The sequence below is a fragment of the Rhincodon typus genome, chromosome 5 (assembly GCF_021869965.1).
Source record: "Rhincodon typus isolate 14 chromosome 5, sRhiTyp1.1, whole genome shotgun sequence".
Classification (NCBI taxonomy): domain Eukaryota; kingdom Metazoa; phylum Chordata; class Chondrichthyes; order Orectolobiformes; family Rhincodontidae; genus Rhincodon; species Rhincodon typus.
The window spans coordinates 61466456-61489090 of NC_063336.1; the positions used below are offsets into that span (position 1 = coordinate 61466456).

The 22635-nt window shown below is 37.7% G+C and overlaps 1 protein-coding gene across 3 annotated transcripts in view; it reads right to left on the bottom strand.

Annotated features, from left to right (window-relative positions):
• Positions 1-18905: 18905 nt before the first annotated feature.
• The window catches only part of ptprk (protein tyrosine phosphatase receptor type K), a 542188-nt gene continuing 538458 nt past the window's right edge, over positions 18906-22635 (bottom strand). For all 3 annotated transcript variants that reach the window (XM_048597194.1, XM_048597193.1, XM_048597191.1), the window contains one exon: positions 18906-20131. In XM_048597194.1, coding sequence (XP_048453151.1) covers positions 20078-20131 — 54 coding nt within the window. In that variant the 3' untranslated portion in view covers positions 18906-20077. The remainder of the gene's footprint in view (positions 20132-22635) is intronic.

A 22635-nucleotide genomic window follows, 5' to 3' on the forward strand; every position in this document is an offset into this window, starting at 1 on the left:
AAGAATGCCCTCAGTTCATTCATCCAAATTGTTAATATATAACATGAACAGTGGTCCCAACACTGACCCCTGCGGAATTCTGTTCGGGATGGACTTTCAGGATTTTGACCCAGTCACAGTGGTATAGTTCAAAGTCAGAATTGTGTGTGGCTTGGAGGGGTACCTGTGGGTAGTGGTGCTCCAGTTACAGTTGGATGTCGATTGTGGTATATTTGGTGATGGTAGCCCTGCTGAATGTCAAGGGTTAGATTCTCTCTTGTTCGAGAGACACCTTCTCCTTACCTCCTCTTCAGGCAGAAGAGGCCATGCACTCCACAACATCCTGCTTCACTGCTCAATCACTTTCAACCTCTTCTCACAACACCTTCCTGTGCAAGCAAAAGAATGGACTAATTTAGATTTCTTTCAATTTAGCATGCAGTATTTTCTGCTCATAATTTGGCATTCTCAATGCTTGCAAAGCCAAAGTCAAATTAACTGAGTACTTTTTGGATCATCTCTAGTCATTTCAAAAGTGAGACAAAACCTGTGGCTGCCTGTCACTACAGTTCCTAGTTTCACTGTCACCATGACCTCACTGCCCTTATTTCCTAAATTGTTCCAATAGAACTCAACGTGCCTTATAGCACCTCATCCACTGATTAAGACACTTTATAATCTTCAAACTCTGCTTATAATTTCTGCTTCTTTTATTTTAAACAGAATCTGTGGGTAATAAGTCTTTAACTTAGAACAACCTCTTGTTCCATTTCTATCGCTTTATTTCCCTTGCATTCCTTCTATTTGACCTCTCGGACTTCTTTGTGTTCCGCTGTACCATTTTCTTAACACTTTCCAGTTATCATGAAGGATCATCTCCTTGAAATGTCAACTGTTTTCCCCCTCCACAAACGCTTCTTGTTCTAACTAGCATTTCCAATGTTATTTTGTTTTTATTTAATTTTACCAAGACCTGAAGTATTTGGCTTTGGTGAAACAGTTGTGCAAGGAAGAAACCACCGATCTATTCAGATTGAAGTGTCTCTATGTTGAGTGGGTTTCTCCGTGGATTTTGTAATTACGTATAGCTTTCACAATATCCATCCAGTCTATCTTCTTGTTCAACAAAAGTGGGTATTTGTAGCAGCTGTACGTGTACTACACTTTCCCATGGTTACATTTGAACAACCATTATTAAGTCTTTCAGTTGATAAATGGACAATGGTTCTTGATAATGCTTGAAATGGCATTGTCATAGAACGTTCAGTAGTTCCCAGCTTGGGTTTGTGTTTGGGTGGACAGCCACCACCTATGAATTGCATACAAAAGTGAGGAGTATACTTGCCTTTGCTTTGCTACTGATAGCACCAAATATCTTCCTAGTTAATAATGGCTCCTTAACTACGCCACCCAAAATAATTTATTCAATGATCATTCATTCATTTGGTGTGCAAATTAACTGCTGTATTTAGTCAGGCAACAGTGATCTCATTTGAAAAGTAAACTCTTTGAATGCCACGGATGCAGTAAGTCACTCTCTAGAGTTATTGTTTTCCATTGCAATTTTTATGAGGATGAGGTTGACTTGCAAATCTGAAAAGGGCTATATTTCGACATCTCCAGCCATTTATTATCAAACACAGTTGTGGTGCTCATGTGTCTCTGCAATGTTGTTGAGAACAATTAGACCAACATCATAAGTTAAACTGAGAGCCTTTAAAAATTGTTGTCTTGCCAAGTTGTTGTATCCATTTTGCAAACTCTCTGGGCATATTTATTGTTTGGTAGCAACCTATTCATATCAGAGGATGGATTCCAAATGCAAAATATATCACAGCCTGGCTTGTAAACTGCAAGCCCAACCCCTATTTAATAACTGTATAAAACCAGGATAAAACTGTATAAAATCTGCTGACAAATATAAACATTGCTCATAACGTCCCTCAGAAGAGTACACTTGGTCAGAAAGGTAGCTGTTCTATTCCTATGAAATAAAAGTGTCATTTGGTAACACAAAACTTGAGAATTGTTCAAACAAGGAACATTTTGTCAAAGCTTTTCATCTTATACGCATTTTATGCTTTATGGGGAAACACTGCTCATTGGTGCACAATTGGACTCTGATTGGTGGACAGACTTGCACAGTGAATGCACAATTAGACGATGAATACACACAGTTAGATGGTGACTGCCAGTTAACTACCATGCTTTGTTTAAATGAGATAGGCTGACTCTGATCAAGGCATTGTCTGAGAAATGAACCAGAGAACAACTCTCATCACTTTTCTGGAGTTGAAACAGATGCTGTGAGCATACATTTTCTTTCTGTCTGCAAAGAGGAGAGCCTTGTGTGTTAATATGTCAATTGCAGTCCATATAGGAGTGCACGTCCAACTGACAGCCCGCATAATTCTTAGAATACCAGAGTCCATCTACCAACCAATCAGCACTCTTCTCATACAGCATAAAATGTTGCTTTCCCTTTACGTTAGTATTTGTTACAAATTGTGCTGATGAGTGCAAGATAAAAAAAAATCCAACAAAATGTCTTTTTCAGAAAATCCTATGGTATAGTTGATGACAGCATATCCACCAGAACTTGATTAATTCAATCATCATTTGCAAATATTGGATTTGAAGTTTTCTTAATACATGATGGCAAGACTTTTTTTTGTAAATCCCCTGCAATATCAATGAGCAACTGCTAATCTTTCTCAGTTAACAGGGCTGCTGGATTGACAAGAAGAGCTGCATTCATTGTTTGTAAGGTGCTCAAATGATGAACAAGCAGAAGCGTCACACTTTGGAAGAAGAGATCAATTTGTAATGATTAAATGAATATCAATTTGTTGCTTTTTCTCAGTTATGAACTTACATATTTGTAAAGATAATCAATTAAAAAAGGATTAGTGAAGAATGCATAATTATCAGACAAGTGAAGGACGTTTGCTGCCTGTCTAATTACCCATGACTTCAGCATTAATGGGAAGTTTTGAAAGATGTTCTTTTCTCAAGGAAATATCACCCGTCTTTTCTGGAGCACAGTATATGCCTTGTACTTTTGAGAAAAGCAGGATTGAAGCCTGAATTATGCATGTTGTTTACCTTTTCCAACCTCAGAGTCTTTTCAAAGATCTTAATCTTCCGGAGGGTAGAAAGTCAGTACTTTTGCAATGTGTGCACTCTCAATCTAGTTTATTAAATCTTTGACTCATAAGGCTACTCAGTGCAAGACAGAAATGTGATCCAGGAGTTATTGAAAGTATCCTGAATGGAATCAATTGCATCCACAAAGTCATGTGTCCTTTCCCATAGTGAGACCTTTTTTGAAAGAGTACTGCTGTACAGTTAACCAAAAAGCCTTTTGCTAAAGGCAAGTGACTTGGAGGGGAAGTATTCTCATCTAATGTTGACATAATCAAAATATGTTACAAGAGACTGTCATGATTTCTTCAACATTCCCTGAGGTTATTTTTCATCTTCAGTGTCCCAGCACACAGCTTCCAACATCAGAAGTGCACATTGAAAATTTAGCATGACACTCATGATTTTCAGTTCATTAATTTGATATGCATATTAGTGAGTCATGTTTGGTTTCAATTCTTCTAGTCACTCGCCTAAACAATGTTTCGTCTGAGCCCTGTTTAGCTGACACCCAAAAAAAGTCCATTACCCTCAGCAGAGATCATTTGATAGTCAGCGATGGCAGAACCTCTGGATGATTTTTTTTTTCTCTTTCCTTCTCTGGCACAGTATGGTCAAATATGCTCAACCAACAGCATGTAGCAAAAGGATATGCAAAGATCTGCAAGTTGAGGAAAGTGTAGCAAAATTCATGTTGCACTCATCTGTGATGCAGACATATTTGCCACAGCAAAAGGATTTTTTTTTGGTGAGAGGCATTGGATTTCCATACACTCCAATATTCATGAAAGCACACTTTGGAAGCAAGGCTTTATGACAGCTGGGAAGTAAACTCACAGCTCTGCGTTGTGGGACATAGTTTGTTCGGCACAACTTTTACTTTAATAATATTGTGTGACGATGAAGGAAGGGAAGTGTTAGCATTATGTTCTCTTTAATTATGGTCAGTTATGATGTGGAGGTGCCAGTGTTGGACTGGGTTGGACAAGGTCAAAAATCACACTACACCAGGTTATAATCCAACAGGTTTAATTGAACACACAAGCTTTCTGAGCATTGCCCCTTCCTCCTGGCAATAGTCAATTATGTCACAAAGAACAGCCTTTGTGGTTATATTTTTGCTGTTCACTGAGTTTTACCAACGACTCAGGTGAAAAGTACATTCATAGGTTTATTACTGCTTTTGTGGCCTCAGGCTAACATAAAGCTATTTTCAAATGAAATTGCTTTAAGCTGAGCCACACAGTTCTGTTCCCCAGACTTTCTTTCTGTGCATATAACAGGCACATACAGAACATAGAACAATACAGGCCATGATGTTGTGCCGAACATGATGCCAAATTAAACTAATCCCTTCTGACTGCCCTTGGTCCATGTCCCTCCATTCCTTGCATTATCATGTGCTTATCTAAAAGTGTCTTAAATGCCCCTAAAGTATCTGTCCCCACCACCACCCCCTGGCAGCATGTTTCAGACACCTACCACTCTGTGTAAAAACTTGCTTCTCACCTCTCCTTTGAACTTACCCCCCTGTCACCGTAAATGTACGTCTCCTAGTATTAGACATCCCTCTGCATCTCATAATTTTACAGACTGCTATCACATCTCCCCCAGCCTCCACCACTTCAGAGAAAACAAGCCAAGTTTTTCTAGCCTCTCTTTATAGCTCATACCCTCTAATCCAGGCAACATCCTGGTAAACTCTTCTGCACCCTCTCCAAAGCCTCCACATTCTTCCTGTAATGTGGTGACTAGAATTGAAAGCAATACTATAAGTGTGGCCTAATCAAAGTCTTATAAAGCTGCAACATGACATCCTGAATCTTGTACCTAGTGCTCCAACCAATAAAGGCAAGCATGCCATATGCCTTCTTTACCACTCTCTCTACGGGGCCACTTTCAGGGAGCTATGGACTTGAACTCCAAGATCCCTTTGTACATGAATGCTGTTCAGGTTCCTGCCATTAACTCTATACTTTTCCTTAATATTTGATCTCCCAAAGTGCAGAATCTCACACTTGCCCAGATTAAACTCATCTGCCATTTCTCCGCCCATATCTGCAACTAATTTACATCCCACTGTATCCCATTGTATCCTTTGACAATCTTCCACGCTATCCACAACTCTACTAATCTTTGTGTTGTCTGCAAACTGACTAACCCACCCATATACATATCCAAGTCACTTATATAAATCACAAACTGCAGATGTCCCAGTACAGATGCCTGAGGAACACCACTAGTCACAGACCTCCAGCCAGAGAAACAGAGAATCCTCTGCTTTCTATGAGCAAGTCAATTCTGAATCCAAGTGGCCAAGTCACCACGGATCCCATGCATCTTAATCTTCTGGATGAGCCTACCAAGAGGGACTTTGTCAAAACCTTACTAAAATTTGTGTGGACAACATCCACTGCTCTACCGGCATCAATTACCTTTGTCATCTCCTCGAAAATTTCAATCAAGTTAGTAAGACATAACCTGCCCCGCGTAAAGCCAGGCTGACTGTCCCTAATCAGGAAACGCTTTTCCAAATGTGCTTAAGTTCTATCCCTAAGAATTCTCGCCAATAGCTTCCTAACCACTGACATGAAACTCACTGGTCTATAGTTTTGTGGATTATCCCCGTTTCTTTTTTTTGAACTGAGGAACATTAGCTACTCACCAATCCTTCAGGACCTGTCCAGTGGCTAACTAGAACACAAAGATCTTGGTCAAGGCCCCAGCAATCTCTTCTCTAGTCTCTCACAATAGCCTGGGGTAGATACCATCAGACCCTGGGGACTTACCCACTTTAATTCTCTTCAAGAGACCCAACACCACTTCTTTCTTGATCTTAAAATGCCGTGGCATATTAGCATGCTCCACACTAGTTTCACTATCCTCCATGTCCTTCTCCTGGGTGAATACTGATGTAAAGTACTCATTTAGGATCTTGCCTATATCCGCTATCTCCAAGTACAAGTTCCCTTCTTTATCCTTGAGGGGTCCTTCCCTCTCCCTAGTTCTCCTCTTGTTTTTAATGTGTGTATAGAATACTTTGGGATTCTCTTTAACCCTACTTGCCAAAATCATTTCATGGCTCCTCCTTGCTCTCCTACTTCCTGTTTGAGTTCTTTCCTGCTTTTTATTATATTCCTCCTGGGCCTTGTCCGATTTAAGCTTCCAAAACCTTACATTTACTTCTTTTTGCCTTTTGACTAAATTTACAACCTCCCTCGTTATCCAAGGGTCCCTTACCTTGCCATCCTGGTCCTTCCTCCTTACTGGAACGTGCCAGTCCTGAACTCAGATCAGATCTTTAAAACAACTCCCATGTCAAATGTGGACTTGCTGAAAAACAGCTGCTCCCAATTAACTCTCCCTAGCTCATGCCTAATACTGGTATAATTTGCTCTCCCCCAACCTAGCATCTTCCCGCAAGATCCTGACTTATCCTTATTCATAGCTATCTTAAAACATGAGGGGTTGTGATCACTTTTCCAAAATGCTCTTCCACTGAAAGGTTGGTCACCTGCCCAGGCTCATTAGCCAATACAAGGTCCAACACAGCCCCTTCTCTAGTTGGACTATCCACATAATTTTTCAAGAAACCCTCTTGGATGTACTTAACAAATTCTGTTCCATCTCAGCCTCTTGCAGTAAGGAAGTCCCAGTCAATACTGGAGAAGTTAAAGTCATCCACTATGATAACCCTGTTGTTATTGCACCTTTACATAACCTGCCTATATATTTGCTCCTCAGTGTCTTGGTGGCTGTTGGAGGGGCCTATAGTATAACCCCATCTGAGTGACTGCACACTTATTTTTGAGCTCTACCAAATTGCCTCCGTGGATGAGCCCTTTAGCATGTCTTCTGCAAGTGTGGATGTGACAGTCTCCCTGATTAGTAATGTAACTCCTCCACCTCTTTACCTCCCTCTCTGTCCCATCTGAAACAACGAAACCCTGGAACATTAAGCAGCCAGTCCTGTTGTTGTAAAGTCACAAAAAAATGAAGGGGGCTAATGCAGAAAGTTACATAGATGCATGAGGTTACATAAGTAAAAGCAAAATACTGCAAATGCTGGAAATATGAAATTAAAAACAGAAAATGCTTAAGAAACTTAGCAGGTCTGGCAGCATCTGAGAGTTAATGTTTCAAGTCCAATATGACTTCTTCAGAACTATTAGATTATACAGTTTACTTAGATTTGTGGAAACAATGTAGGACTAACAGACTAATTATGGTATGGATTAGCAGACAAATGGCAACCTAAGGGAGAAGAGTTTATCTGACAATGACAAGTATAATGTGAGATGAACTGGACATTTTATTTTGATAAACTATCATTCTTGTTCAAAAGACGACCAAAAGAGGGAAATGGAAACTGGTGAAGCTAAGAGTAAGTAGGAGACAGGATTTTTTGGTGTGAGGAGGAGGAAAATGATGGAAGAATAAATATGGACATGCAAGTATGGAATCAAAAGTAAAATCACGGGCATGTGATCCAATGCAAACTGTTGCCCATGAAGTGATGCTACTGGAAATGGTATAAGTGGACTAGAGATGCATTGAAGTTTTGAAATGTCCCTTAGAATTAATTTACAGCACTCTCTTGTATGCAAACTAGCGTTGATCAATAAATTGCTGCTTGATTCACTGCACTTCTAACTCCATAATAACACAGGTCTTTTAAACAAATTGACAATGTTCATTTGGATAGGACACTACATATCCTTCAAGCAGTTATAAATTATCTTGTAGTGCCTCATTATCTTCGTTTAATAAGCTCATTGCTCCTTACTAACAGGGAAAGATGTAATGATGGTGATGATCCCATCAATTACTGGCATCTTAGGGAACAAGTTGGGAGACAAGAAATGCTATCAGTAAGATGACTATTCTTATGAAATTAATTAGAAACTATGCTCACTACACCTTCCCATTTTGAGACTGATCGTCTACCGTTCATGTGCTGGAAAACCACTCAGAGCTCTGAGACGTCGCACAGCAGGGGTTAATAAACAGTAACTCTTCATAGTTGAGTGAACAGAAGGAAGAGAGGGTAAAACACTTGAGAAAAAAATGACATGCACCCAATCTACTAGCAGTCTTGAGTTTGTGTCCCAATGTGGATAAATTGATCCACAGCCTATGCCAAGTATCATTCTTTTGTAATTATTAAGATATGCTTAATAAATTACGAAATGTGAAAATATATAAGCCGAGTGGTCTTGTATCTAAGCAGATCTGATCTGGCTCTCTTGTCTAGTGTATAATTGTGATTGAATAAAGTCTTACAATTCATTTTAAGTTGAACGCTTCAGATGTAACAGAACTGCTGTTCACCATTAAATGGGATTTCAGGAGTACATCAATGGATTAGGGAAGATTACATAAGCTGCTGTCTCATACTGAACAAAATAGAGGGCCAATTTGCACAGAAGCAAAGCAATAGTTTACGTGGCGTACTTCAAAGTTTCACTCTAGTGAAATCAGTACGCTGTTTCTCCAAAAGTCATCCTCTTGTTCACCTATAATTTATGTGGGAACCTTAGAATATTATCTTGCATCAAAAAAAATAAGATCATGCAGAAAAATTTTCAGTTATTCTTGTGCTTCAGATTCCAAATTTTGGGACACAGAAATTCAAGGATCTGGCTGCTGAGTAAGGCTTCTTAAAGGTATATTTTTACATTTTTAAATTTCATCTTCTTTATTTATTCATCACTGCAGCTTACTCCATAACCTCCTTTTTAACATTCCAATCATTATTCCCACAATAGTACATGGCTTTTTTTAATGATTGATACTGACATTATCTCAGTTGAACAAGCAAGGATATATTGGTATTCCATGGTGAATATCTGAAAATACTGTATAATTGAGTTTGGGAAAGGGAGTTCATAAAAAGTATGTTAAGCATGTCTCATACTACAACTGCACAAAACAAATGAAAGGATGCTACCTGCCTGTTGCTCACTGGGAATTGCCCATTGTGGGGAAAGGGAATGGGAAACAGAAATTGGCTGTGAACACCATTTTCCCCTCCAAACCTTGTATTCACCTGGACATAATGGGAAAATGATAGGCTTCTGTACAAAGGAATACTGGCATCAATGCCTTACAGAGGATATATAGCACATAACCAGGACTTTTGACCCAACCTGTCTATATTCGATTTGAGCCTCTTCCTATCTTTTCTCATCTAAATCTAAAATCATAACAATCTATGTCCTGTTCCCTCACATTTTTTGTTTCACCCTTAAATTTGTCTACACTATGTGCTACAGCCTGTGATAGCTTGTTGCACATCCCAGCTACTTGTCATCATATTGTCTGCTTAACTGTGTCTTTTAATTTTTAACCTAGTATGGTCTTTGTGTTTTAATCAAGATTGCTCAGCTCATTGTCAAACAGGTACCTTGCCTCACTGGACCATTTCGGTTAGTTACATATTGATGGGGTGGTTGCTACTTTATCTGGAATTTCTACATGTCACATTATTTTCTTTTACATTACATAAGTAGTGAAATTTAACCTTGTTATCAGAAGACAAAATAGTTGCTGCACAGGCAACATGGAAGTATCAGAATGGCAATTTGTGCCTACATTCAATCTCATCATTAAATTCCTGATCTCAGCTCCATCACTAGGTGATGCATCAAGCAGAGACAAAATGCTTCCTCAGGCAAAAGAAAACGGCAAGACCAATATCTCAATTCTAAATGCCTAAATGGTGAACTAGGTACTTAAGTTGAACTTTAAGAAACTCCCTTTTGCACATCTCTTCCATTCTTAGCATTATTTTGTGGTCAAAATTGAAATTATTATCAGTATTAGAAATCATGCTTCAATGGAATGAATGCCAGAAAGTCACATGTTTATTTCTGATATAAAATTGTTTTCTTTTTCAAATTCCATTTAGTTTTACAGCAAGAGCAATCTGTTAAATAGCTTGAATTATTATAAACCAATGCATAAACTTCATATTCATGTTGATTTTTAAGGCCTGTAAATCCAGTTATATGCCTTCTGCTGTAGTTCAGTGTTATGGCAGGTAACAAATTAGAGGCACTTTGTGTCAGACAACTGCATCTCCTGGTCTAAATAAAACAGAATTCATTTTACCTATCATTTAACCCTTTTTAGTGCAAAGTCATCATTGGTAGTTCAATTTTGTTCAACCATGTACTGCACAGTCAACTCTGCAAATTAATGGAAACAAATGATAAATTTTATCTGTATCAAGTGCTCAAACAAAATTTTGATGTCTCATCTGTTAAATGAATAGACTTGATAAACAACAAAAAACAAATAAACTTCTTCAACATAGTGAGATGCAGAATTCAATAAATAAATGAACTGAACATATTCAAGATATGTAATGTAATAGGTATGAAAAACACATACTTGTTTTCTATCATGACAAATCGAGACAGCGATAAAAAGCACATTCATTAAAATTGCTTACAAATTTATGTAGTGAAGGGAAACGAAGGAAATGTTTACAACAAATTTTAGAAACAATTCTTAAAATATAAACCAAAATACAGAAAAATAAAATTTATTGCAAGGTTAAACTATAAACATGACTCAAAATTTGTGGACTAAAGACTAAAATGTTGCATCTGTTTATGAAGAGCATTGCTAAACTGAAAGCAAAACTTCAAATAAGATTTACAGAAATATTTTAGGACAAGGAAAATAATTCTTGTTAGAGCAATGGAAGATAGATTTCCTTACATAGCTGTGATGCAATTTGTTATCTGGCTGTCAGAGGCAAGTTGCTCAATCACTTAAGTGGGAACATGATCCATTTGAAGAGCCTGCTCTCCTTAACAAACATCCTGTGAATTGTACATCCTGAATGGGCCTCCTGCCGTCAGATGGCTTTGTACTAGTGCAGTTTAGGGGAGTAAGTTCAGTTGGTAGGGGCAGGGAAGCCCAGAGGGGCATTTCTACTTCTCTTGGCACCACAGAAATAATTTTAACATTTACACTTTCAGGCTTCTCCTGCAGATCCATTAAAGCTGCTGAACAGAACCTCCATCGTCTAGATGTCCCATTAACCTGATTCCCACGGAATAATGAGGAGCCTGCAGGCTTAAAAATTTAAAAAGCAAAGATGTATCTGAGATGAAGCCCAAGTTTATGCAAGAAAAACATTTTACCAATGAATATAGAAAATCTTTATTAATAGAATTTCAAACATAATAGCATCTTCAGCAATAAATCTATAAAATCTTGCATTTAGTGTCTGTCATGCCCTGCCTTTCAATCTGTGGTTTTACTGTGTCCTAAATATTACACTTAAAGCTACACATAGTAGTAATACAAAAATAAATAATTGATTGAAATGAATTCTCCACTGTTAATAGATAGTATTTTTTTTGAAATTGGACAAATCGGTACAAGTCTGTTCACTCAGTAGGTATAAAATAAAGAACAAATAAGCAAAATAAATCTAAGGTTTTCGAGTAGATCTGTAGTTCGGGTTGTTGGTGTTGAGGTTGGTTGGCTCGCTGAGCTGGCTTGTTGTTTTGCAGACGTTTCGTTACCGTGCTTGGTAACATCCTCAGTGCAGCCTCCGATGAAGAGTCGGTGTGTTTACCCGCCTGGTTTTTAAACTCTGGGGTCCGTTGAGATGGATTGCCTCACTTCCAGTTTTCCTTTGTAGTGGAATGTATACGGGTTCGAGTTCTAACAACAACAGTACATGAACACCAACTGGCTACAAAAAGACACAACCAATACTCACTCACCTCAATCCACATGGACAAGGAGAACCACGACTTCGACTGGGACAACACCAAGATCCTGGACAGGCTAGGCAGACACAAGCATGAGAATTCCTAGAAGCCTGGGACTCCACGAAGCATGCTATTAATAAACACATTGAACTCGACCCCATATACATTCCACTATGAAGGAAAACCAGAAGTGAGGCAATCCATCTCAATGGACCCCAGAGTTTAAAAACCAGGCGGGAAAACACACCGACGTTTCATCGGAGGCTGCACTGAGCATGTTGCCGAGCATGGTAACGAAACGTCTGCAAAATATCAAACCAGCTCGGCGAGCCAACCAACCTCAAAGCAAAATAAATGTTAGCAATTCACCTTGTCATTGTGTTTTCCAATTAAAATTCATTTACAATTATAGAAAGTGAGCCAGCAAAATTACTAAAACACATGGTTGCATTTGATTTCCAAATGATAAACATCTGAAATCAGGATAACCGTAGCTGCTTAGGGATTTCATACTGCAGTGGTAGTGTCCCTACCTCAGAGCCAGGAGACTTGGATTCAAGTCCCACCAGCTCCAGAGGTGTGTAATACTGTCTGGATGGATTGATTAGAAAATATAACCCTAACTGTTTATATCCATGACAATCTGTTTAATCAATCCTGTCCTTGCCATTCTACTCTCATTTCCAAGAAAAACGGTTCAGTGGCCATGGGTATTTTGGTCTTTTGAGACCATCATTCAATTACCTCTGCTGCATTCTTTAGTCTAACATCCAAACCAACAACGTTCCGAATCACCCCAAGCCCTCCCTCAAGTTCATCTTATCCATGATAACAGACATGAGTGTAATAAAATTGAAATCGGAAATCAATTTGAAATAATTACCCCAAACTTGATTTTGAGTTGAATGCTGTTTCCTGTGTTATGACTGTTGCACCACATTGTCTCCTCATTGTCTGTAGTCTGTGTCAATCATTGCAGCCTTACTTCAGCTCCAGAAGACTATATTTGAAGTTTGTTTGGAGAGGTCTTGTGTTCTTACCAGTGTCTCGGACAAAAAAAAACTTGTACAAAAACTGATGAAAAATACAGCACTGCAATAGGGTACTATGAAATATGGTTTTATTATTTTAGCACTAATACACTGCAACAAATCATATCGTTTAAAGTCTCCTGCATCAATCTGGAAGTGCATTTAATGACTGAGGGAAAATTACAGTTATAATGCAAACTACAACTTAATATATTTTAATGCCTATTTTGCTCTGGATGCATCTCAATGCATGGGAAGTAAATAACTTCAAAAACATCTGACAGAATGTTGAATAAGGAAATAATAATGAGAAACTCCTTCTAAGGACTCAATTGTATATCTTAAAGCATAACAAACAGCAAGAGCGCTATTATATTTAGCCACAGGGAATACTGCACTATGTAGTTTCTAATGCTCAGACATTAAATACGTTCTATTAAATGGAATTCTGAATGATTTATTATTTCATCATAATACACCTCGTTATTCTAAGCCAATTACAGAATGAGAGCTATGTTCATGTAACTGGTATAAAAATCTCTAAAGGATTTTCTATCACACATGTTTTAACCAGAGGAAAATAAAATGTCTTATGTCTGTAATTATTATGGCTCTCCTACGTAATGCAATTTCTATGTATTCTAACCAGTCAGAAACTAGAGCTATGAAACCCTGTGTTTGTCAATCTCACAGAAGTATGAATTATAAAATATTTTTTCAGATGACACTTTGATACATCTGGTGGGAATTTTCTTTTAAAAATGAACAAAACAATTACAGTGACTGTTAAGATCAAGACCTCTTGCTGAATAAACTAAATACAATGAAATCTCAGCCACAAGGGATTTTAAAAGAAAGATAGCAGAAAATTTCTTCAAAGAATTTTCAGAACGCTCACATCAAGTCCTTCTCATATTTTTAAACCTTAAGATTATTTTAGTGCTAATTATTTAGTTTGAAGAATATGCTTGTTTTGCTCTTGGAATAATTTCCATGACGACATCCTGCTGAGCAACAATAAATCATGGTGCTTTTCTGAACATATTCTATTACCTAACTTCAAAATTATGAAATTATTTAAAACATTATATTCATTATGTTATTATCTAGTACAGCAAGGAGCTGCAGAATGCCAGATTTATTTTTAAACTTTGCACTCTTGTGGTAGAGCTTCATGTACAAGGGACACATACCAGAAACTCAACAGACTTTAGCAGGTTCCTCAAGATTTCATATATGACTAAGGTCTGTTACATTTCTTGCCCAAATTTTCAGCATTTGCTCTTACTATGAAATGTTCTGTACAGCACAGATTTCACCTATGTTGCTAATCAGAAGCTTTTTTTTAAACTAATAACTGCTACTTTGAGTGTGAGCCATATTTTGCATCACTACATTGGACACAAAGTGGGTTGTAGCTGAACCATCGAGCTTTATTTTTAAAAGTTTACGGACTTTGAATGCACTGAGCAGCTGCTCAAGCAATTAAATATCTATTTAAGTGTTATACGGCAGAGAAAGAGGCCATTCAACTCATTGTGTCAGTGCTAATTTTGAGAGATCTTTCAAATTAGTCCCACTCCCCTGAATTTTTCCACAGCCCTGAAACACATTTTCACATATCCAATTCCCACTTGGAAGCTCCTGTAGCAATATAGTTCCACCACTCTTTTGTGCAGTGCATTACAGAACAACTTCACATGCAAAACCATAAGCTAAAGAGTCAGGCATAGAAGAATACTGTTCATTTTCATTGGCTCACTGGAGGGGTAAAAGCATGGTACAAGTGATTGTGTTCAAAGTGCATTGCCTTGGCGGTAAGCTATTAATGACACCGTTTGTTTCAATGTAAAGCTTGTTGCAGCTTATACACACAGTTAATTGCTTCTAATGTTCCTTTCTAGAGGTTTTAAAGAAAGCTTTGATCAGAAATAATGATTTCCCATTGAGAATAGAATCAATATTGATTTTTTTTCAATTTATGTTTACCAAAGATGATAATATACTTGATGTCCAGTGCTCATAACATGATAAAGTGGCTAAAAGTACTCTAATATATGGGGAGGGAAAGATAGACAATGACTATTGTTTGCTCTTCTAATTAAAGACTGACAGAACTACCAGTACTGAACACAAATGGTTTTGGTTTAGAGATCTAAATAACACACCCCAGAAAACAGATTTTTAACTTCAATACTTATCCTGGGCAAAAGATGATTGGTTTACTAATGGATATTCAATCAAAACCATACTTTGGATCAGACATTATTAAATCTCATTACTGTGGCACAGGACAACTTTCATCACATTGCATCATTTTCTTCGACTGACACCATCGAAATCTCATTCCCAAACAGATTGAGATGTGCCATTCTTGGATTCTTGTTGCAAAGTAAAACTGGAGACTGGAAATGAATAAAAGGTAGAAATTCCACATCAGTGGATCCTGCCCACTCTGCAACCTAATGCCAATTTTTATCCTCAGGATTGATGGCTTAAGAATATCCACCTACAGCAGCGGTTTCTTCATGTGTAGAGTAAGGAGAGTGTGCATGTCATTTGCTGCCATGTGAAAGCAGCATCCAACAATCCTGGTGATTATTAGGTACATTGAATAGACTGAAAAGAAGTATCATACCCTGAGGTAGTAGGAACTGCAGATGCTGGAGAATCTGAGATAACAAGGTGTAGAGCTGAATGAACACAGCAGGCCAAGCAGCCTCTGATTCTGCTTCGCCTGCTGTGTTCATCCAGCTCTACACCTTGTTATATCATACCCTGAGGTATATTTCAACCATTCTAAAACAGTTCCTCATTTATTTTCTACCGTCATTCAGATTTTCAGACGTATTGGAACAACTGTTCTGGTGTTTCTTTTTCCTTCAGATAGCTCTCAGTTGCACTAATGGTCTACCTAATTTGAATCCTCCTATTTGTTCCAGTTGGAAGAAGGTGACAACCAACTGAGATCTCTCAGTTCTGTCAGTTGCAAGGAAATGCACTATGCATGCTTATCAGAAACCAGACAGTCACATCTACTAACAGAAGTAAATCTATCAACTTTGGCAAATGTTGCATTGGAATATCTTTTGTTTCACAAAATAACATACACAATAGCTCTACTGAAATATATCAATGCTCAAGTATTTTGAATGCTTCCTTGGACTCCCTTCTTCCAATCACAGCAACACTGCAAAAAATGAATGGCACAGGATCTTTATTGGTTGAAATTACTAAGAAGCATCAACATTTTCCTTTGGTTTGACACATAAACCTGCAATGTTGCTTATTACCCAGCCCTCAAGCAAGCAATCATAGGAGGCCATTTGGTCCATCAGACCAATGCAAGATTAGCTCATCTAATCCCATTCTGCTGCATCTTCCTAGTAGCCCTTAAAGCTAATGAAGTCCTCTTCTGAAAGTTCTAATTGCATCCGTCTCAGACAGTGCATGCCAGATAAAACTACATGCTGTATAAAAATAATTTTTACCTCATGTAGCCTCTGGCTCTTCATCCTTTTGCTAGTGAGAATAGCTTCCTGATGATTTTGAACATTTCTGTCAAATTTCCTGTCAAACTTCTTTTCTATAAAGAAAACACTACTAGCTTCTGCAATTGATCCATATAACTCAAGGCCCTTAGCTCTAGAAAATTTCTGGGCCATCTTTTCAACATATTCTAAATCTTTCATGTCGTTCCTAAAATAAGTATACAGAAGTCCTTCAGCCTCCAACTGAAGCGAAACAAGAGGTTCACAAATGTTTGTCATAATTTCTTTGCTTTTGCATGCTAAGCCTCCATTTATAAAGTTCAGGATTCCTTCTAATCACTTGCTCAACCAGACCTCCCACCTTAAATGATTTGTGCACATACACACTCCCACTCTTGAGGTATCTGTATTCTTGCAACCCTTTGGAATGTTACATCCGTCTGATGACTTTTCTTGCATGTGTGGATCTCCAAAATGAGACATTTCTTGAAGTTCCGACATGGAACAGGATATATGCACTCTTGGACGGAGTCTATTACAGGTTTCGAAGGAAGGTTAAATAAACTGGACAGAAATAAAGTAAGGCTGTGTTTGCTGACACCTTGAATCATGTGACATCCCTGAATTAACTTGAAATAAAGAGCATTTAAAACCTTATTAAACATAGAAATGAGAAGAAAAGAATATGGAAAAATCTGAAACAAAATGCAATATTTTTGTTTTAAGAATTAGCATGATATTGTGCTTCCTAATAGGAATTTATCATTGTACTGTTGGCACCATCAGACACTTTCATAAAGACTTATATAATTTAAAAACCTCTGACACTACTCACAGATCGTTTCCTCGTGCTGATGATACCGATTTGTTTTCCTCTCTCTCCCTGACTTTCACCCTCACTCTGCACCATAGCTTTATTCCCATACTTCTAACCTTCAGCTCTCTGGTCAACCAAACACCGATTGCTGCACTACAATACTTGCAACACTCTCTCTATCTCCCATTAATTCCTAAATTGTATTGAATCTATACAAAAAAAATTGAAATAATTACACAGGTTCCCTGACTCTCAATGAACAGGAATTACATGTTTTCTAACTCCAACAGGAAGAAGTGCACATCAAGGAGCGTATTGCCATGAATTGATGTTATGTACAATCGTCAGGGAGAAATTTGCATGTGACATGAGTTAACCAGTAAATCCACATGAATTTCCAGCTGAGGTACAGTGTTTCAGTTAACTTCATAAGTAATAATCATATAAATCATTTAAGATTCATTTCTTATTTGTTCATATTCAAAAACAATAGTCAGGTTAAAAAGAAAAATAGTTTCACACAAGCAGGTCCAATCAGGATGCTGACATGGCAAACAGAGAGAATATTGCAGCACTGCCCTGAGGCCTTATTTGCAAATGGAATGTGAGGATGACCCCAAACCACACCAAGAAAGATAAAGCAACGGGATTTGGTCAAGGATGGGAATAAAGCACAGACTTCGGAGAGGAGACAGGATGGCACCTAGAAAAATAGGAGTGGTGGGATCAGGGGTAACAGGTGCCCTGCTTCTTTTGAAGCATGTGAAAAACCAGGCGTTTATCTAAAATAGACCACTTCAGAATTCAAATAATTTACTGCCTACTTGACTGACAATGTATAATTATCTGACGAATCTTCGTTGAGTTACGGTGCTACCTCAGAGTCTTTTTTGTGGTTTACTCTCCCATCATTGGCTCAATAAATAATCATTGACATGTACTTCAAGATTGCTGGGATTATTTTGTAAAATATTCTAACCAAACTCAGCTTTCAAACAGATTCTGCCCTGACAAAGGAACTCCTTTAGTTCAACAAATTTTGAGGTGACTTTGACTATGGTTGCTGTTTCTTATTCTTCCACAGGATGTGAGCATCACTGATAAGGCCATCCCATCCCTAAATCACTTTGAAAAAACGGTGGTGAGCTGCCTTCTTATTTCATCTGGTCCAAATGCACACTCAGGGGAGTCAAGAAGGCAGTTTCAAGTTTTTGACCCAATAACCATGAGGAACAATTGTGTAATTCCAAATCAGAATGGTGTGGGGCTCGGAAGGGAAGTTGCAGGTGCTGGTCTTTGCAAAACCAGCAATATTAATTGAACTGCCCATTAGGAATCTCTCCCAATTCTCATCTGCAGTGACTTCTGCAAAATCTGTACTGTTCGTCAATCAAAAAACAAGTTTGTAATTCACACTTATCATACACTCTTCCACATTGACAAAGGTTTGACAGGAAATATTTACACTAGGTAAACGTTTACACACCATGTTGGGAAAAACAGCAATTTGTAAAAGGTACAACTTTTGACTGTAATGGATAGAACGATTAGAATTTAGTCACTCTGATGCTTCTATGCATTTCTCATCAGTTGATTACAGAGAGAAGAAAGTTTCCAGCCTGAACTATCAATTAAGAAGGGAGTTATGTTGTGGGACATACTCCAACACAAAGGTAACTAGAAAATGTTCATAAGCATTCATCAACACTTCAGATCACATGATGCCTTTATTCAATCACTTGTTTTGCTAGACCATAAGTCATCTTGATTCATGTTAAACAACATTTAAATGGCACAGAAAATACATCACAATAACTAATTTACTATACCATTCATCCTAAACTGAAAGACTATTCTTCTGTTGATTGCCCTGCTAGATTACCCTTAGACAAACTCAGAACACATTTTTACTTTAAAATAGTCATCTCTCCAAGTACATTATCGCTAATACTGCTTCAGCTATCAGCAGTAGTGATTCATCATTTAAACTAGATACAAGAAGTTGCAAAGCTTTATTTAAACTAGCTGACTAACATTTGTGGAAGGAATTTTTAGAATGTCCCATTTAGCATAAAAAAACTGTATTTGGTCCTGATTTATATATTTCCCAAATATATCAATGTTCTATTACTGAATGGGTGTAATGAACTAATTTACATATCGTAAACATTACTAATCCTTACTTTTAAAAAAAAATCAGTGATCTACATTGACCGTTACATACAAAAGTAAACCACTTAAAAACATCTGAATGTAAAAGCTCTGGCAAAAGAATCAATTTTGGAAAAAAAGGGATTGTTCAGCTGTCAACAGAATTACAAGCAAACAATAAATACAATGTGCTTTCTTCATATTGACATATTTACACTTGTCTTTGGCTTATAACAAAAGTTACACTTCAAATTATCTGGTGTGATCCAGCAGGTTGCACTTTAAACTTTAATAAGCCAGTCCAAATATTTGCACATTTACTGTGGCAGCATGCAAAAGCAGTTCACATTGCTGCACACATTTCTACTTTTTCAAAAAAAAACTTGATTTAAAACAAATTGTAGCATCAATGTGTACAAATCTGTGCATGCAAACCAACAGATTGGTAGTACTAAAAAAAATACAAAAAAAAACTGTTGTTGACTAACACTGAAGTATTTTTAACCTCTTACTGAACAGTGAAATCTGTACCCAGATTACATTGTTATGACGGTATTGAATGCTTTCTGGTTAATAGTTTGGATAAATATTGTGTTAAAACAGAAGCAGAATATTTAAGATAATGAAAACCAATTCCCTCACTTAAATGTATACTCTTCATGCACAGGTTCAGTGACAATTTACTTCTTAAAAAAAATGCACAATTTTTCAAAGATGTAATTGTAGTCACTATGAAGATTCAAGATATTCCAAAGCAACATCATAACAGAATCGATATTGTTCCTGAGGGAGGGTGGAGGGAAGAGAAAAAAAGGAAACAATCAGCTTTCTCAATTCTTAAACTTAAACATAACAAATAAAATCAGCAGAAAATGCAGTTGTTTAGGTTACATTTGTGTCTTAAATATCCTAACCAGAAAGATCATAGCTACCTTACTGCTATAAGTTCGATAACTTTCAATCACATTTGCTGGCGCAAGCTGCATATTTATTTCACACAAATAAGGCAGACAGCATCAGACTTGCCAACACTAATGAGAGCTATGTATAGTGATGTTTAAATTGTGAAGAAATTTTAGTGCTTAATTACAGCAATATTATAAACATGTAATTTTATAACTATGAGCCGAAAAATACATATTTAACAATTTGCTAAACACAGCCACTAAGAAATCATGTTGATTAAGATATTCAAATTCATTTTTAAAATTAAACTATGTCTAAACAATACACTTCAGCTGCAGAAATGTTAAGGCAGTTTATGATCACACAATAATCTTTAATTGTTGAGTCAGTCCCTGAGAAACCACTTCAAAGTGTTCATTTTCTTGGGGCCCATTTTTATTTATCTCATCTCCCATAAACAAAAATGCAGTCTTTCTCAGTCACTCCAATAATGTAATAGGATTGAACTTCAACGCTCAGTCTCATAACTAATTAGTAAACTGGCTATTGGAAGCAGTTTTCAACCAATCAGGGACCAGATTTTACAGACATGTGTTTTTCTCTCCAAAATGGGCAAGGTGATAGGTGACAGGTGACAGCAAAATTAGGTGACAGCAAAATTGGTCAGATTTAAGTTGAAAATAGCTAATCAAAGAAATAACGTAAAAGAAAATCTAAAACAGTAATGTTCCCGATGAACTGAACAGAAAAGATGGGAGAAAAGGGCAAGAAAGTGGATAGATAAAAGTGGAGTTATAAAAGTTTTTAAAAAGTCTTTTTCAATAACTAATGGTCATTTATTAGAATATTCTGGTAACAGGACTCTGTTTAATTCCAACAAAATCAATGCAATATGAGATGCAAAACCAAAATACTGCAGATACTGGAAATCTGGAATAGAAGAAAATGCTAGGGAAACTCAACAATATGCCAGCATCTGATGGAGAAAGAAATTGTGTTAGCATGTGAAACCTAATATGCCTCTTTTCCAGAACTGAAGAACAAGGTGGAAAATTTATGGAGCTTACACTGTCAAAAAAGATGGGAAGGAGCAAGTGAAACAGAAGGCATATTGAGGGGAAGGTTAGAGGGTGGGGGATTAGAGATAACAGGTGTCACAGAAGAAAAGGCAAAGGAAGTGGTAGTGGTTACACAGAAACATGAGAGGTCCAGAGAAGGTGTTAATAATTGGTTATAATTACAGAATATAGGTCATGTCTGCTGAATGCAAAAATTTAAAAAAAAATCAGTAGGGGAATCGCATATTGTAAGGCAGGGGAAGCAAAATGAAGTGCAGAATTCAGTGTTGAGCTCAAAAGTCTGCAAAGTGTCTAAACAGAAAATTACATTTTTTTTAACCAAATTGCATGGGGTTTCACTGGAACACAGCAGCAGACCTTTGGCAGAAACAGGAGCATGAGTGCGAGAGAGTGCTCTTGAAATGGTGATCAGAAGGTCAGAGTCAGGCTCACAGAGTGAGCAGAGGTGTTCAGCAAAGCAGTCAATGAATCTGCATTTAGTCATCTCAGTGAAGAGAAAACCACATTTTGAGCAGTAAATACAGTAGACTAGATTGAAGGCTGTTCAGACAAATCAATGCTTCACCAGGAAGGGAGTATTTTGGGCCTTGGACAGTGTGGAGGGAGGATCTATAAGAGAAAATGTTACACGCCCTGTCATTGCATGGGAAGATGCCGTGGAAGAGGAATGTGTTGTTCAGGGTGATAGAGGAGTGGACCATTGTGACATGGATGTAACAGTTCCTTTGGAATGCTGGTGAAGAAACAGAGGATTTATTTAGAGCAAAACAGAGGAGGGCAGAAGTGTGGCAAATAGCTTGGATACTGTTGAGGGTCCGGTCAACCACAGTGGGTGGGAATCCTCAGGTGAGGAAAATACAAGCTATGTTGTAAAAGGTAATGTCATCAGAACAGGTGTGTTGGAGAGATACAGAAACTGAGAGAATGGGATGGCGTCCTTACAGGAAACAAGGTGTGAGGAAAGGTAGTTGAGGTGCCTGTAGAAGTCAGTGAGTTTGTAAAGATTGTGAGTAAACAGCCTATCCAAGGAAATAGAGATAGAGAAGTCAGGGACAGGAAGAATCAGATTGATTAGATGAAGGTGAGAGTAGGGTAGAAATTGGGAGCAAAATTGACTATTTCCAGTTCCGGTTGAGAGCAAAGCTGCACTAACACAGTCACAATGTACCAGAGAGAGGATGTGAGAGGATGCCCAAGTAGCACTGGAATCAGCGGAAAGGAAAGTTCCAGAAACTCCCTAAAAAGACAGGCATAACCAGGGCCCATCCCAGGCACCCATAGCAAACCTTCCATGTGGTGAAA